The sequence below is a fragment of the Halichondria panicea genome, chromosome 2, assembly GCF_963675165.1.
Source record: "Halichondria panicea chromosome 2, odHalPani1.1, whole genome shotgun sequence".
Taxonomy (NCBI): Eukaryota; Metazoa; Porifera; class Demospongiae; order Suberitida; family Halichondriidae; genus Halichondria; species Halichondria panicea.
The window spans coordinates 3,204,656-3,222,234 of NC_087378.1; the positions used below are offsets into that span (position 1 = coordinate 3,204,656).

The window sequence follows — 17,579 nt, forward strand, 5'->3', positions numbered from 1 at the left end:
GAAAATCATAACTAATTTTTAGTGGCACTGTAATTACACGGTAACGAGAGTTATAACATCTATGTATCATGTCTATTAAAATACTGGATTAGTACAGTAGATCTAATTGTGACAGGCTCTGGGAAAACAGACCAATTGGCGCAACCTATAATTTTTACGATCTATATACCAGATGATAAAGGTAAATGTGGCTGCTTAGACAAAGCGCTTTGGTGGAAAGAGTTGGATTCAGAGCATCAGATTTTGCAGAGAGGTAGTAGAAAGACTGTAGATACATGTAACTATAAGGTAAGAAAAAAAATTTATGAGATTATACACTGTAGTCTGGATATTGCTCTATACTATTATCTGCTCCAATTGGTCTGTTTTCCCAGAGCCTGTCACCTATAAGGAGCATGCTTATAATATCTATTGCGATAGTCGACATCAAGGGGTTTGAGTTGACAATAGAATTCATCCACAAGAACATGGTGTGCTTTGTTCTACCAATGCACATTGCTGTAGAGCTCAATTATTTCTGCATTCACATTGATGTGCATTCTTAGGGGTGTCTTGAATTGGTGAAATGGACTACCAGAAATACCTTTCACCTTGTAGCAAAGATATGTGCATTACGTGCTTCGCCATGTGCTTGTATGGCTGAAAGTCTCTTCAAAAGAGGCTAGTCTAAGGCCAAAAGGGGAGTCCTTAGGCCCTTATTATAGTGGAAAGGTCGTTATGGTAGTAGTCCATTTCACTATTCCATTCTACCGATTCAAGATACCCGTGTTCTTTAGGGGTCACTGGAGCCTAGGACTCGTGTCCGAGGGGGCACTTATCACTGCTTGCGTCACGTTGTTTTTTGTGGACGAATTGCCAGTGAAATAAGCATAATTAATTATGTACACGTAATCATAGGCTCAAATAGTGTCCAGGGTCAGACAATTTAGGAGGGAGCGAATCAAATTTATTGTCAGTGTAATAAGTGTCGATGTTATAATCATAATTATATATGTAGGCTCAAATAGTGTCAAGGGTTTCTTTCAGAAAAGGGGGTGAACAGTTAATTTCTGGAAGTCCAGCTCAAACGCAGTAAGTAAACTTCAACCATTGAAGTCATAGTTTCACAACAATTGCCTTCTTGATGCTGCCAATTAAGTTTACTCCATTTCAAATAAATTATACCAATTGGATTCCTAATTCAATAGCGCTTTTGGCTATAATTATAATAATATGCTTTAGAGGATTATCTCCTACCAGCTACATGTACATGTGTAACAGCTAAAAGTTAGCATTTTCCATGTACAGACATCATGGCATACCAGTTAACCACATTCAATGTGTATGACAAACATGAAACCATTACCACAGAACTTCTGACAATCCAAGAAACATGACTAGAAGCCTATAGAGTAACTTGATTGATCCCTGAGCAGCCATAGCAGTTCACACAGACAGAAAGACACACACACACTACCGTATACTTCGCTTTCCAAGGCATAAGAAGTTGTGAAAGTTATGTTATTCGAAGCATTTTAATTATTTACAAGTGGTTTTAATGGGGTGAGGATAAAAGTACACTCTTACCATTTCATTCAGTACATGGGGAGCAAAGAGTGTATAGGGATACACTATTTGGTTCCTATATGATATGGGGAACAAAGAGTGTAGGGCCGCTCTTTACATTATTTGGTCTCCATATGTGTAGGGGACGAAGAATGTAGGACCGCAAAGAGTGTAGGGCCGATCTTTGTCTCCCATGTATATGGGGACCGAAGAGTGTAGGGGTACGTTATTTGTTCCCCATATATAATTATGGGGGGACCAGGGAGTGTAGGAGTACACTCTTGAACAAAAAGTTGAAGTGTTTAGCAGTAAATTAACACCAATGAACTGATACCATTGGTAACACCAATGCAGTGATAATACCCTGACCCTGACATCTTTCAAAATAGGCAGCACTATACAGCTGTTCACAAAGTTGCATGTACAAAGTTGCATGTACTAGCTGTGGAGAAAGAGTTACTGTAGCTATGGAGGAAGAGTGTGACGTGATCACTGTCAAAGTGTTGCGCAGCTCTACTGTAGGGATTGCCAGTGCAGCTACTGTCCAATGTGTTGCTCAGTTAGACACAAGTCAGAGAAGAGAAAGAAACACACTGTCATTAGGCTCTCAACAGTGGGACCACTTAGCCAGACCACTTCTAACCATCAAGAGCAGTCCCAAGGCAAGCCTTGCAACCAACGTTATGTGTACAGTCTAGCATGCTTTGTATAATTATATACATTACTAACACAACACAGATGCTCATCTCACTGGACTTCTCTCAAAGCACTTCAAGAAAGTAGACTTTAAGCCGTGGCAGCTGCTCGGAGGCAAGAACAGTCTTGTGGTTCAGCCTACAGGGAGTGGGAAAAGTTTGTGCTACCAGTTTCCATGTGCTGTCTCTGGAATGTGCGATAGTAATTATCCCAACAATCAGCCTCATCCTCAACCAGGCAAAAGGACTCGGACACACTGGACTGCGAGAAACATATTTAAGGAGTGTGCAGAAAGATCCTAATGTACTATCTAAAATAGCGGAGGGCCACTATGACATAGTGCTTACTACTCCCGAGTCCTTTTTTTGATAAAGTTGCGAAACCAAAACCTGTGTTTCTAAGTATGAGTGCTCAAGGAATGGTTGGACTACGCTATAGCAAACACTCAGGAGCTCTGCGCGGGAAGGGCTCCAGCAAGCTGCTCGGAAACAAAAATGAGGGTCCATGCATCTACTGAAATGTGCGGATGTTGGAAAACTCACAAGTTTCCCAAAGCATCCTAAGCATGGCGAAAATCACCCTACCTCTGGAATTTTCACAAGAAAATTCTTCCTGCCCTCCACTGCACCTGCATGCAGGAAACGTTACACAAAGGGGAATAAGATGGCTGCATGCTCAGTGTGGTTTCACCAAGCATGCCATGAAATTCCAGGCGCACTTTTCAGAAACAAAGATCGAGTCACTTGGATATGCTCTTCATTTCACTAACAATTAAACTATACTTTACCCTTATAGCTAGTACTTTTCACCGCTAAAAAATTTATGCACAAAGAAACACTGAGTCACGTGAACATGCTTTTCATGCCACTAACAATAAACTACTGTGGCTAGTATCAGGAGTTCATACACTCTTGCTAGAATATAGCAAGTACTTTTCACCACTATATATAAAACTCATGGGAACAAAGAGTGTACCCTCACACTTTTTGTCCCCCATGTATATAGGGGACAAAGAGTGTATGGGAGACAAAAAGTGGCCCTACACTCTTTGTCCCCCATGTATATGGGGACCAAATAACGTACCCCTAATAGTGTACCCCTACACTCTTTGCTCCCCATGGGAATGAAATGGTAAGAGTGTAGAATTGTACCATCCCGTTTTAATGCATTATCTGCGATTGTTTTACTCATTTGCATAAATAGCATGTAACCTTAGGAACATCAAAACGGGAGCAGTGGTGATGTTATCGTGAAGTACTTAATTAATACTGAATCATTTGTACAATGATCTTGCTGGCTAGCTGGATAAATAAATTATAATGTACGCAGACATGCAGATATAATAATATAGCACTGGAGAAGAGACGGTGATTTTCAAAAACGACCATTCCAGGTCACAGATGACTTGGCATAGAGGGCAACTTAGTCTTGGAGCTGATGCGAGACCAAGAACAGCGAGGGCAAGGAGGTTGCACTGTTGACAAAATAACATCTATCATTAGCTAAGCGAACTAAAGTCGTTGTGCCCTGGAAGTTGTCAATTGTATGACCTTATGTGCATGGTTAATAAGTATACCAGGGACTTCTATTAACTTTATATCAGCTCTAAAACATAATAGAGGCTATGTTGACAAAGTTATGACGACATTATGGAAGGCCCAACTCAACTCACTGACAAATTATTATGAGCTAGACAATAATTATTATTATTAGCTATACTCTAAACACAATCACAAATTAACGGATCTGCTTACTCAGCAATTTTCTGCACAAACGTAGAGAGTTTTTGCATAAAACAATGCATTCATTGTGGGCGTTTAACGCAAACGAAATAGGAAGTTTTTATTGTAGTTAGTCCTCACATAGCGTCCGCCAGCAGGGATTATTATCATCATGTTGTTTTTCACACCCCCACTAAATGCAGATTTGCGATATTCAACGGGCAGATACAAGATCGATGTTTTGTGACATTTGACTCTGACAGTCTCACCATTCCATCTCCATTGGAGCTTTCTCCTGGTTTAGTGCAGCCGTATCACATATACTATGCTCCAAACAGTAGTATTGGTACGTACCTTCCTTGTGGTATATTTTAGTTTGAAAGGGTAAGAAAAAAAACTGTTTTAAGGCACTACACTGTACGTACCTGATACCAACAATTATTTTGAGAGACTTCCCTCCAACCCCCTACCAGTTAAAGCCCAGAAATTGTATGGCATCATTAATTATTTTATTCTATTCTCCCTTGCCTGTAGAGTCTGATATAATGAGCTTTGTGAGGGCTCGGCTACCCAATTCTAAGGATATGGTCATCATTGGTTTCCCTTCTCAAGAAGATATGGTTGATGGGCTCTTGAATATCACCAGATTACCATTGCCCGGGTGTTTTGCTGGAGGAGCAGGTACAGTACATACTTATATTTTAGCACCAATTACTTTTCTTTGTTATAAATTGTATGCATCTTGACGTTGCACATGTACGTATACATGTAGGTGTCTTTTTTGACAATCTAAATGGCACTGATATGGAATACACAATTCGACTGCGACATGATGTTGGTTCAAGGGACACATGGCAAACTGCACGTACTGCTGCAGCATTCAATAGTCCTGGCCCACGAATTGACCCTAAGTATGTGAATTTCATGTGCAGTTTGGACTTCCCTTTTTACTGTGAACCGGTTTTGTATGACACATGGGGGCCTTGATCAGTGTGTGAGGCATGTGAACCAGAATAATTATACCATGATGCGCGAGAATACGGTAGAGCCGACTGTATGTGCATGCGTGCGTGCCTCAACAGTTGTCATAACAGCTTCAAGCTTTGATTAAAACTTTTTTTTTGAGTTTACATAATGGTTTACGTCCAATGTACAGACAGTAAAGGCTGGGATATCCGAAGTTGTTGCAGTCTCCTCAGAATTGTGCGTAGCATATTATCTGTTGCACACAGTTTCTATTTAAGTTATGAGTTAGCCTACCACTAAAACGCTAGTATTTGGTAGCTACAAGAATGAGAAAACATCTGCAAAGCTGTAAACCGCCAAAAGCAGCAGCTATTTTGAACTTTGACCTCTGCAGTGCTCTTATTAACGTCCAATTTCCGGACAATAATTGAATTATGTAATCTCAGATGTGCATGCTCGGTAAAATTGTCCTGCCACATGAAACAAGCTAGCTAGCTAGCTAACTGCTCCTAGAAGTTATCTATAAATGAAGCGAGTGCACAGTACCAGTCATGACACAGCTACAGATACTGATAGTGGTACTAGATGCAGCGTATCTAGACCTAAGAGAAGAGCCGTTTCTACGAAGACCGTTGACAAGTGGATCCTAGAGCACGATAAAACACTGAATACTTCAACTTGGCTAGAGTACGAAGTCGAAAATAGATACCATGCTGAGATGCAAGATTTGTGTACTGTTTGAAGACAAGCTCAAGGGGATGAGGAATTTTAACCGAGCTTTTATCGAAGGGTCTTCTAACCTAAGAACCTCAAGCATGCAATGATAAACCCCTCTACCTGTACTGTACTTGTCCATAATTACAGGCTTTTAGTGTAATTATAGTTATTTTGATTGTACCTATAGTACTTGGCATTTGTTATGCTGTAGTGTATATAGCCAATCATAAAATAATACTTTCAGTTTATACCTGGCTGAGGGTTTTCTCCACATTCAAAACCTAATTGGGCAAGCTATTGTTAACTGGAAGTTGCAAAACGAAATTGATGTCGACGTCTCGATCCGGGTGAGACTTAATTGTTCGAGTGATTACACCATTACTCCATAATGATTATAATTAATTCACAGCAACTCCCATATCCTCCGTATACCGTGGATATTTTCCTCTCTACTATTGGAAGCATACTGCCTCTTTTGCTAATAATGGCCTTTCTCTACTCTGCTGGAACAACAGTCAAGGTATTACATGTATGTTCCTCTGGGAGCACTGCCCGTTTTTATCAATATTATGGCGATTCCTCATACTTGTATGTATACTTATATAGGGTAACAAGTGCAGATTACGGATTACCTTATAGGCCAGGCAAAGTAGATTAGTAGTTTCTCATGGGTTCTAGGGGCCTAAATTAATGAGCCACACCCATTGTATACCCGGGCGTGGTCTGAATTATTGAGAATTTACAGTGAAACTGTTACTGATGATGTGAAATCATTAAAATATTGCACTGTCAGCATAATGAATAATGACTTCATGGCCTCAACAATATTACAAAAACCATTGTGATGAGAAAATGTGATAAGAAACTACAGTGGAACCCCTCTATAACGGACACCTTTGGGGAACAATGTTTTGGCCTTTAAACAGAGGTGGCCTTTATACAGAGGTGGCCTTTGTTGAGAGGTTGTTTTGTACACAAACTGTTCATTTAGGACCTGGGTGCCTGGCCGTTATAATATTATAGCAACTGGCCTTTATTTGGAGGTGGTTGTTAACAGAGGTTCCACTGTACTTTGCCTGGCCTTTATTGATATTTTTATAAGTAGATTTTTCTGCTATTTCACATTATAATTATTTGCTGGGGTATTACTCAAGTTGTGAAATTGTTACGTACTTCCAAGTGGTTGGTTTTTCAGTGCAAGGGCGATTTACTCTTTTATTTTCATTCCCATTCCGGTACATTAAGGACTGGGACCAGCAATTATTGCATGTTGATTTAGCAAAAAACGAAGCTCCGCCCACGATTTCCTACTTCACAGGCCTTCCATTAAAGAGAAGGCCTGCTAGTGACTGCTTGCGCATATGCATATTATTGGAACTTCTATTTTATCTGATAAAATAATTATTCTAGCTACATTTAGCTAGAGTCAGAGCTGTGCAGCTATTTTCTTTCCGATAGAGTCAGTAGCTAGCTAGCTATATGCCTCGGTGCGCATGCGCAAGCGAGGTATATGGTAGTGTGTGTGTCTGTGTGTGTAGACTACTACAGCTCCTCAAGGATCAATGATGTGCAAGTAAGAGTTTCTATAGGCTTCTAGTCATGTTTTCTTGGATTTTATTTCGTGGATTTGCAAAATAATGCTTCGTTCTCGAGTTATATGCCTAGTTTTGCTTACTTGGAATGCCATTGCAGCCTTTTCAGAAGAGTGTGTAGCAAAACTTGTTCACCGAGTGTTGCTACTCTACTTAGTAGTTAGCTCTGCACTAGAACGCTAGTTATTGGGTAGCTACAAAAGTGAGAGAAGAGAGCTGCTAATGCAGCCATTAATTTTAGACTTAAACTTTTGGCATCGATCGTTTTTAACAACAATTGTGATCGATCATTACCTACTCCTAGAGTTTCCCTGTGATTCAGCAAAATTAATGTTCATTATGATAATTACAACGTGTGTATAAAAAAGTTATTATGTTAGTACCATACCAAAGTTAGTATTAGATGGGCGTGGCCTGCCGATATACAGCTTTCACTCCGTTTAGATGATTTTAATCCACACTGTTGCAGTCTGTGAGTCTTTTGTTAGCGTAGTACGCTACGGGTAGCTATCAGAATGCTATCATGATCAGATGATTAAAATTTCTACCTACCGTACTTAATCGATTTAAAGCGACCCTCCAAATATGCGACACCCTCGATCTTTTCCAATTTTCTGACCTCTAAAAGTAGCGATTGCTGCGTTGACAATTTTTTTACGTCGCGTCCTAAATAGAGGTACAACCATAATTATAGCCTCTATTCCAGGCCGCAAAAAAAACGCCCTTTAAGTGGCCTATAATAATCGAGGATAGTATAGTAACCTCCAATTAGATGTGACCCTCAAATATGCGACACCAGGACTTCAACATAATTTTTCAACCTCCAAAAAAACGACCTCTGGCTTCGATTGTAATTATTTAAAAGTGTCGCCTTAAATCAAAATGTACGGTACTTCCTTCAATCCACTTCCGTTCGTTGTTGTTTTACTGAGCATACACATTATTATTCTGTGTTAGCTGGTATCTGGCTAATTGTTAGCGCATGCGCAAGTAGTCGATATACCAGGCCCACTCTCAGAGAAAGTGCGGCCTGGGATCGAGGCTACTACCAACTGTGCAGTAAAAATGGTGCTCTAGCCTTTAGCGAAAATTCCGGAGCCTGAAACCTTCGTTTAAGCGCTTAATTTTTATGCCTCGGTGTGCATGCGCAAGCGAGGTATACGGTAGTGTGTTCGTGTAGACTGCTACAGGATTAATAAGTGCAAGTAAGAGTTTCTATAGGCTTCCAGTCATGTTTTCTTGGATTTTAATTCGTGTATTAATTTGCATATAATGCTTCATTCTCAAGTTATGCCTTGTTTTGCTTACTTAATTGGGATGCCATTGCAGCCTTTTCAGAAGAGTGTGTAGCAAAACTTGTTCACCGAGTGTTGCTACACTGTTTAGTAGTTAGCTCTGCTCTAGAACATTTAGCTATTGTTACAATGTAGCTGCAAGAGTGAGAATTAAGAGAGCTGCAAGGCTCTGCTGGTGCAGCCATTCATTTTAGACTTGAAGTTTTGGCATCAATCACAGCATAAACACAAGAACACAACACTAATTTTAAGGGAATTATGGAATTTAGGATACTGGGTAGCAATGTCGTCACCAGCCGAGGGTTTGCACTTTAGTGCTCTAATTTGTATATTGAGTGTATTAGCAAGCTATAGTACCGTACCGATGTAGAAGCGATATGGGGCCCTCGATTCTCAACTCAACCTCCTATTACTGTTGTGCTGGCTTGACTCCATTGCTCAGAATAGACTTCTCTATGGGGGCCCTATATCACTATATGTACCGCTAGTGCAATAGGGCCCCCCCCTAACACCCCAAATCGCTAGCGTTTTAGGGCCGGGGGGCCCATATCTCTTCTACACCGGTACGGTACTATAGCTTGCTAAATACACTCAATATACAAACTAGAGCACTAAAGTGCAAACCCTCGGCTGGTGACGTGACATGATTATGAAGAAACCAGAGAGTGGTATAATGCAGTGCATGTAGTGATGAATATGTTTCAAATAATAGCCGCGTTTAGTAGTATGCAAAAAAGCTTCTTTCTTTCCTCGGGTAACAATAATTGTTGGTCCCAGTCGTTAATGTACTTGACAATAAGCAGAAATGAATACCTACGAAAGGTACATATATAGCAAACATTTTCGAGAGGCTTCAATTTCGCTGTTTTTGTGGGTTAGCAATCCTGCACAAAAATTAGCGATATAACGTGCAAAGATTAAAGGCGTGGCCTGGGAATGTTTCTGGTAAGCTAGTCAACCCATGAAATTTATTCAATGAAATACTTTTAGAGGCCATTCCATGAAATTTAAGTACCTCGAAAACTTCACGCTATAACGGTATTACATGTGCCGTAACCACTTTACGTGTACATGTACGTATAATAATTATGTGTACTGCTAGGAATTAGTTTTGGAGAAGGAACTTCGTATTCGTGAGTCTATGATGATGATGGGTCTGCAACAGTGGACTCTCTGGACTTCCTGGTATCTCAAGCAGTTCATCTTTCTCTTTGTTTCTGTGATAACCATGAGCCTTCTTCTTAAGGTATTGTATTCACATGTATGGTACATGTGCAGGTCTCCGTATTTGCACTTGTAACATGTACATGTAGGTGTAGCCGCAGGTAAAGCTGACAGTGTGCATATTAATTTTGTGTTTGCTCGCTACTTGTAACTGCCTAACGGTTGCGCTGCGAGTACACTAACTACATGTAACCATATATAGTTAATCCTTGAGACACATCCGCAAGAGGAATACGATAAAGCTGACTGTGTGTGTGTGTGTTTATTTCAGCTGTAACTGCTCAACAGTTTCAATGTGAAAAAAGTTTTTTTTGGCACCTCCACCGAGGCATCGGCACCTGAGTGCTTTCATTACTGTAGTTTTACTAACTTAAGGCTGTTGCAGTCTCTTCAGGATCGTTCGTAGCATATCTGTACATGTTTGCACTAAGTTTCTATTCATCATGAGTTAGTCTTGCACTGTAGTGCTATAGCCATTTGATAGATAATAAAAAAAAAAAGTCGCTGCAAAGCTGTGCTCCCAGAAGCAGCAACCGTTGTGAGCTCTGAACTCATTGCAGATGCACATCAGGGGGCCAACTTCCCTAGCCAAATTTCAGAGACAAAACCTTAGGGGCGTTAGCCCCGCCGCCAAAGGAGGCAACTTTGGAGAATTCACAATAATTAAGCACATAACTCTGATTTTTTCAGTGCAAAGACAACAATTCATACCTTCTTCCATGTTTCATCCAAAAAAAGATGTGAATTGTTGTGGGGATGCTCCAGGCTCAGCTCTGATGTGGCTTTACTAGCCCACTGCGCATGCTCATAACATAGTGAAGTTAGTCCCGCCCACTTATTGGCGGATCGAGCTGGCTAACTTAAAGGTTTCTTGTTTCTGTTCATTGTTTTAAGATTCTAGCAGAGTTTCCAAGCTTTTCCAGGCTTGCTAAGCTTTATTGGAGTACAGTAACTCAACTCAGGAGCAGCAACCTTGAAAATCTAAGATATCTTAGGTGAAAGCAGTTTCCTTTCGGGACAAGGGACAGGGGTGCTAATTCTGGGACTGTCCCGGCCAATTCGGGACAGTTAGCACCTATGGATGCATAAATACTGACTTATAAACTTTTATAGGATCTCATGTACATGTATGCTTCGAGACTCTCACTTCTGGTTCCATAAGATCATCTTCCATAACACTTAAATACCTTTGGGCCGACATAAAACATACCTCGAGGCATTTAAGCACTAAGATGCTTGTGGGATTTTTATGCCTCGAGGCGTAGCCGCACAAGAGATATGGTAAAGCTGACTGTGTGTGTGTATGTGTATTTCAGCCGTAACTGCATGCTCAACGGTTGCAATGCGACGAAAACTAACAGCTTCTATAGGCTTCTAGCCACGTTCTCTTGGATTTTGATTCGTGGATTTGCAAACTCCTAATTTTATTTGCAGTGAAGGCTGTTGGAGCCTCTTTAGAACCTTTTGTAGCATTACAGAGCCTCCAAGTATACGGTTTTTTCCGTATTTATACGGATTTCTGTCTTCTAATACGGTTATACGGAATTAACTGCAAAAATACGGATATACATGTAGATCTAGAAGACTAGAAGTGACCTTTTGTCAGCTTACAGAATAAGTTAACTGGCCTTATAGTTGACAGTGAAGGATCTAGTAGCATCCCTACAGCTGTAGTAGCTCTATGCTCTATACTAGTAGTGAGTCTGATACTGAAAGACAGCTATAATTTGTAAAGCCAAGTCTCGCTTGCCACGCCCCTTTATTGAAAGGGCGGGGCAATTACAAAGCCACTAAACAGCATTTTATCTCATTTCCATGTTTTGTACTGAAAATCATCATTAAATACGGAAAAATGAGCTGATTAATACTGAAAAGAAAAGTCTCTACTTGGAGGCTCTGGCATTATCTGTTCACACAAAGTTCCTATTAACTTATGGGTCAGCCTTGCATTAAACCCCTAGCTTTTTGTTAGCTACACGAGTCAGAAAAGAGCTGTACTGCCAGAGTTACAGCAGCCATTGCAAACTTTAACCTATTGCGGATACACCCCTTTTTCTGTGCATGCGCATTCAATCCCACGTGTGTGATCCTGAGACAGAATACAATTTCTTCTTTTCATGAGGTCCTGGTAAGCCACGAAACACTACAATGATACCATGTAGATACACAACTATTTCTCTGAAGTACTAACTCCTTTTGTTTAATTGACAATGTAGAATTGACAGGAAATAAAGTACTTACTTAAACTTCTACATTGTAGACATGAATAAGAGTTGTACAATAATAAATTTAAAAAGCCACAAACTAAGAATTTTAGCTTTCTACTTTACTCTGCAAATAATTATATGTAGATCTACATGTACCTCGAATAAAGGTCGCGTGTACTAGCCACGTGCAAGTTCAAGCTTCTTAGCTTTTGCTCGATTTTATTTGACAACGAGGCTACTATTAAAACTAATAACTTGTTGTGTGAATTAAGGTTACGGTAAACCGTTTGCTGATTAATTATGAGCTGGAAGTCCAGCTGAAACGCAGTAGTCATTTCATGGCTCAAATAGACACTTTTAATAGATAGCTTAGGTGCAGTCTACTATATAGCGGAACTATATGCAAGGGCCACACGAAGATATATTTTTAAAAAAGGCAACTGAAAGCTCACAAGAGGCTGTTTTCCTTGGCTCTGTCAGCCATTTTAAGTACATATTTTTATTTTGTTAGAGTTTCCTGGCCTGAAACGAAAAAACGCTTTGTGTAGCCCTCCAGAATGGTAAAAAGTATTCTATAAGAGTGAACACGGAGCTAGAAGTATTTTTGGAAGCATAAAATGACTACTAGTTTGTGTTGTTTCTAGTAACTTAGTGATCGCTCAGAGCTTCCACTAAAAGATGTTTTGAAGATTGATACTGGTCATACAGATTGATACACCAATATATTTATCATGTATTTGTGGCTTCAAACTTCTCATGGCATTTTAATAATAATTATAGTTTCACAAAAATCATTATAAGAAAATCATGAATATTCATGAGCAAACTGTTTACCGTAGCCTTAAGGCTATCCATGCTGTAAACACAGTGCTATGGCATCCAGGTAAGCAGACTCACACATTATAAACTAGCCTCCTTCACAAAGCCTCAAAAAGGAGGCCTGCTCTACTGACTGCTTGCGCATGCGGAAAATTATTTAATATTTTCCCCGTAAAGTTTCCCATTAAACTGTAGTTTTTACCAGAAAAACTCTAGAACCAAGTATTATTTTGCAAATCCACTAATTAAAATCCATGACTATAGAAGCCTATAGAAACTCTTACTTGAACTTCATTGATCCTGAGCAGCTGTAGCAGTCTCACACAGACAGACACACAAACACACTACCGTATACCTCGCTTGCGCATGCGTACTGAGGCATAATAATATTATTTGTAGATCAGATCATGCACTCCCGACAGTGCATCTATTATGTGCATGCTCTGACTAATAAAAATTGTTTTTTTTATCATACAGTTTGGACAAGCATTCCCGAATAGTGATATACTTCTCCTAGTGATCTTTTTCACTCTTTTTGTTACATCCATGATCTCGTTTTGCTTTCTTATCAGGTATAGTCCCTATAATCCGTATTAAGTATTGGACACATAATTATTGCTCTAAAGTTGTAACTTAAACGGATGTGTATCATGTTTATAGTGTCTGGTTCAATTCTGCTCGCATTGCTCTGATCATTGGGTTTGTGGCATGGTTTCTCAACTATATGCCAGTTTTGTTCCTGATCACTCGTTACGACGATCTTCCACTGTAAGCCATCTCTTGTGTATGTACATGTATACATGTACGTTATACCATAATTATTAAGTCATTAGTCATTCACTGTATATATATATAATTATAATTATGTACATTGATTGACTGACAATGGCTCTTTTTAATTTATAGAGCGGCCAAAGTGGGTTCGTGTATTCTTTCCAACACATGCATGGGTCTAGGAGTACAGGCATTGTCAATCTTGGAGTTGAGAGGAACTGGTTTGATTTGGAATAACATTGCCCAACCCCTGTCAAGTGATGACCCATTTTCACTCATTCATGTGTTTGCCATGCTGCTAATGGATACTGTTGTCTACTTACTGTTGGCTTGGTGAGGGCTGATACATTGCATATGTAACTATCAAGAGTTCTAATACGCAACTGCACTTAAAACCGTATTAGTGCTGATCACATGATCTCCAGCCAATCAGCTTATCTGAAAGTAGTCAGGTGACCATGGATTAAATAACTTAATCCACACTTAAGTGTGCTTTAAGTTGGTTTGTTAATACACACTTTTTATCAAACAATCGTAATACAAGCAGATTGAATCTGAATGTCATCATAATTATAATAATAATACAAGCAGATTGAATATGTACACAAGCAAAGCTGAAAAGTAATAGAAAGTTGAATGTTATTGTTTCGACTTGTTTCATATGTAGTAAGTGTACCGAATTGCTGACTTGACCATAGCATCGCTTTTTCGTCTGAAGAAATAGGCTCAGCTTGCTTCAAAGATGTACATACCTGTACCTAAGCCAGATCCATATAATCGTTTCGTCAAAGGTGCTTCGAATATCATAAGAGCAAACCAGGTACTCATTGCCATATAGTTTGCGCACAAAGTTTCCCATCCAGTAAGCCAGATCAGCTGGAGGCATATCCAGTAGTGGGATCGGGACTGTTGGTCAGCAGGAGAAATAAGTCGAGAACATGCCCAGTCAGTCCAGATAGCTTTAGATCTTATCTCCTTCTCCTTTGCATCAGTTACTGGATCTACAAACCTACTAAAACTTGCTATTACGTCTAGCTAGCTAGCTAGCCACCAGCAACTGTAGCTAGATCTAGCTGCCACGAGGCTAGAGCTCACGTGACAGCACTAAATCCTTTAGAACACACCTAGCCAAGTCACGTGTTTTAATGCTGGTGCACTTGAATGGCCTCTCGGTTACGTAATGCACTCGGCTGCGCCTCGAGCACCACGTTAACCTCGAGGCCATCCTCGGCACGCAGATTAAAACACTTAATCTTGGCTAGGTGTGTTCTAAATAATACTTAGATCCCACTTGAGTGTTTTTGCTTATTGTTGCTATGTGCTCTATTTCTAATAGAGCACTTGGCAATAACGTATGCTTCAGGCTATGTACAGTGCATCCAGCTTAGAGAGTAGATTACCACAAATTTGTGAGTAGCTGTACTTAAATGTAAATATCTTTCGATTGGAACATTTCTAAGAAATTGTGTTGATACCAATGTGTAGGTGAATGACCAAGCTACAACATACCCAAAAATGTTTCCATGGAAACATAAGGTGGTGGGTTTGTGGTGATTAATAGAACAACAATAAATTGTTATAGTGGGTAATCGGTTAGAGTAATAAAACAGTAATCTTGTACAGCTAAGGTCCTAGACTTCATCACATAATTGTTCAATGGTTTAGGTATCCTGACCATCCCTTTATGGGTCTTACATATGTTCACAGTGTCTATAATTCATATATTTTCTACCATTTTGATGACAGAGGAGGTCGGACATCACTTGAACTTTCACTAATTATGACCTTTTAATGACATTCCAGGCCAAATTGCTTTTTGTTTTTGCTGACTCAGCAGTAGCGTCTACTACTTCTGCTCTAGTCTCTATTTTAGCCGCACTCTAAAGGTTGGGCGGCCTAATCACGAGTCTATGTTATAGAGGGCGACTGATTCATGAGACAATATTTCTGCACGGTTTCTGTCGATGAATCTGTTGACAGCTAGTTGTGTTTGGTGTCTATGATGGTTACTGGACCTAACCCTATCAGCACATAATACCCATACTAGCTAGATCCGCCTAGATCCAGTTATGTTCTACTGCTGAGTCAGCAAAAACGAAAAGCAATTTGGCCTGGAATGTCATTAAAAGGTCATAATTAGGGAAAGTTCAAGTGATGTCCGACCTCCTTTGATTTTAATCGTCATTGGTTTGTGGTTTGCAGCTGCTGATGTCATCAAAACAGTAGAAAATAGTAAATTATGTAGCTTTTCAGTGTTATCTCAGCAATGGAATAAGCATATAGGATGTTCTTGGTATCAAAATGTAGCCCATTTATCTGTAAACTTACTACAGATATTTTAAAGCTAAGCTATTAATTTTTCAGAAGTTATTACTCTAACCAAAAGTGTACCTGAAAACCAGTAAATCATGAATTATAAACACTGTGAACATAATTATGTAAGACCTATAAAGGGATGGTCAGGATACCTAAACCATTGAACAATTATGTGATGAAGTCTAGGACCTTAGCTGTACAAGATTACTATTTTATTACTCTAACCGATTACCCGCTGTAACAATTTACTGTTGTTCTATTAATCACCACAAACCCACCACCTTATGTTTCCATGGAAACATTTTTGAGTATGTTGTACTTGGTTATTCACCTACACATTTTGGTATCAACACCATGCATTTCTTAGAAATGTTCCGATCAAAAGATATATATTTACATTTAAGTACAGCTACTCACAAATTTGGGGTACCGTATATCTTCTAATTTATCGGACACTTCTAATTACCCGGACACTCTTTTGGGCAATTTTCGTTGTTCTAATACAACGGACACTCCAGTGCTTTAATATTACATTTGTTCTAAATATCCGGACAATACTTTGAAAAGTTGAGTTACATTCACCATTCACAGACGGCAAGTAAGACAAGACTTAGAGTGCTGCAGTTAGATAGCTTTGAGTAGCTAGTTTTAGATAGCTAGTACAACTATTCAGTCGCACACTGGTCTATTAAACTTAGCTAGCTCGCATGCAGCTGCTTGCTTGTTCTAATTATTCCGGACACTTCGCATGCTGTATAAAAATCTGTTCCAATTATACCCGGACAATTTCCAAAATAATTATTTTTTGCTGTCCGATAAATTAGAAGATATACGGTAATCTATACTCTAAGCTGGATGCACTGTACATTGTATCGTCATTTACAAGGAGATGCACATGTAATGAAAGCACCGCAGGTGCTGATGCCTCGGTGGAGATGCCAAAGCTACATAACTAATAGCTTTTATACACATGATGAACCATTAATTAATTTGCTGCAGGGAAACTCAAAGAGTGGGTAATGATCGACCATGATTGTTGTTAAAAACGATCAATGCCGAAGTTCAAGTCTAAAATTAATGGCTGCTATCAGCAGAGTCTTGCAGCTCTCTTCTCACTCTTGCAGCTAGCGTTATAGTGCAGAGCTAACTACTAAGTAGAGTAGCAACACTCAGTAAACAAGTTTGGCAACGTGCTCTCTGAAAAGGCTGCAATGGCATTCCAAGTAAGCAAAACTAGGCATAACTCGAGAACGAAGCAATATTTTGAATTAAAATCCAACTAGAAGCCTATAGAAACTCTTACTTGCACTATTGATCCTTGAGCAGCTGTAGCAGTCTACACACACAGACATACACACACACACAAACACACTACTGTATACCTCGCTTGAGCATGCGCACCGAGGCATAATAACATGATTGTAGCTAGATGCTAGCACAATAACGAAAGTACAGTTTGCTCTATAGTTTTTTCTTTTGGCTTTGTTCGAGAATAGTAAGAGCCGCTCGTTTCTTGGGCAGTATGCTGTGCTTGTTTACTGCAAGGCTGCATGGGGGAGGAGCTGGATGTAGGGAAGTATTGGGATTCTAGCTTTGGCTTCTTCCTTTCGCTTTGTTCGAGAGTAGTATAGGAGCCGTTCGTTTGCTGCAAATTCTAGCTTAGGTTTCTTCCTTTTGCTTTGTTCGAGAGTAATAGGAGCTGCTCGT

The 17,579-nt window shown here is 39.7% G+C and overlaps 1 protein-coding gene across 1 annotated transcript in view; it reads left to right on the top strand.

Annotated features, from left to right (window-relative positions):
* LOC135331226 (phospholipid-transporting ATPase ABCA3-like) overlaps window positions 1–17,579 on the top strand; it is a 71,894-nt gene that overhangs the window by 1,138 nt on the left and 53,177 nt on the right. The window contains 9 exon segments of the mRNA XM_064526309.1: window positions 4,166–4,308; window positions 4,497–4,643; window positions 4,735–4,873; window positions 5,890–5,992; window positions 6,055–6,165; window positions 9,635–9,778; window positions 13,260–13,354; window positions 13,443–13,550; window positions 13,689–13,889. Coding sequence (XP_064382379.1) covers window positions 4,166–4,308; window positions 4,497–4,643; window positions 4,735–4,873; window positions 5,890–5,992; window positions 6,055–6,165; window positions 9,635–9,778; window positions 13,260–13,354; window positions 13,443–13,550; window positions 13,689–13,889 — 1,191 coding nt within the window.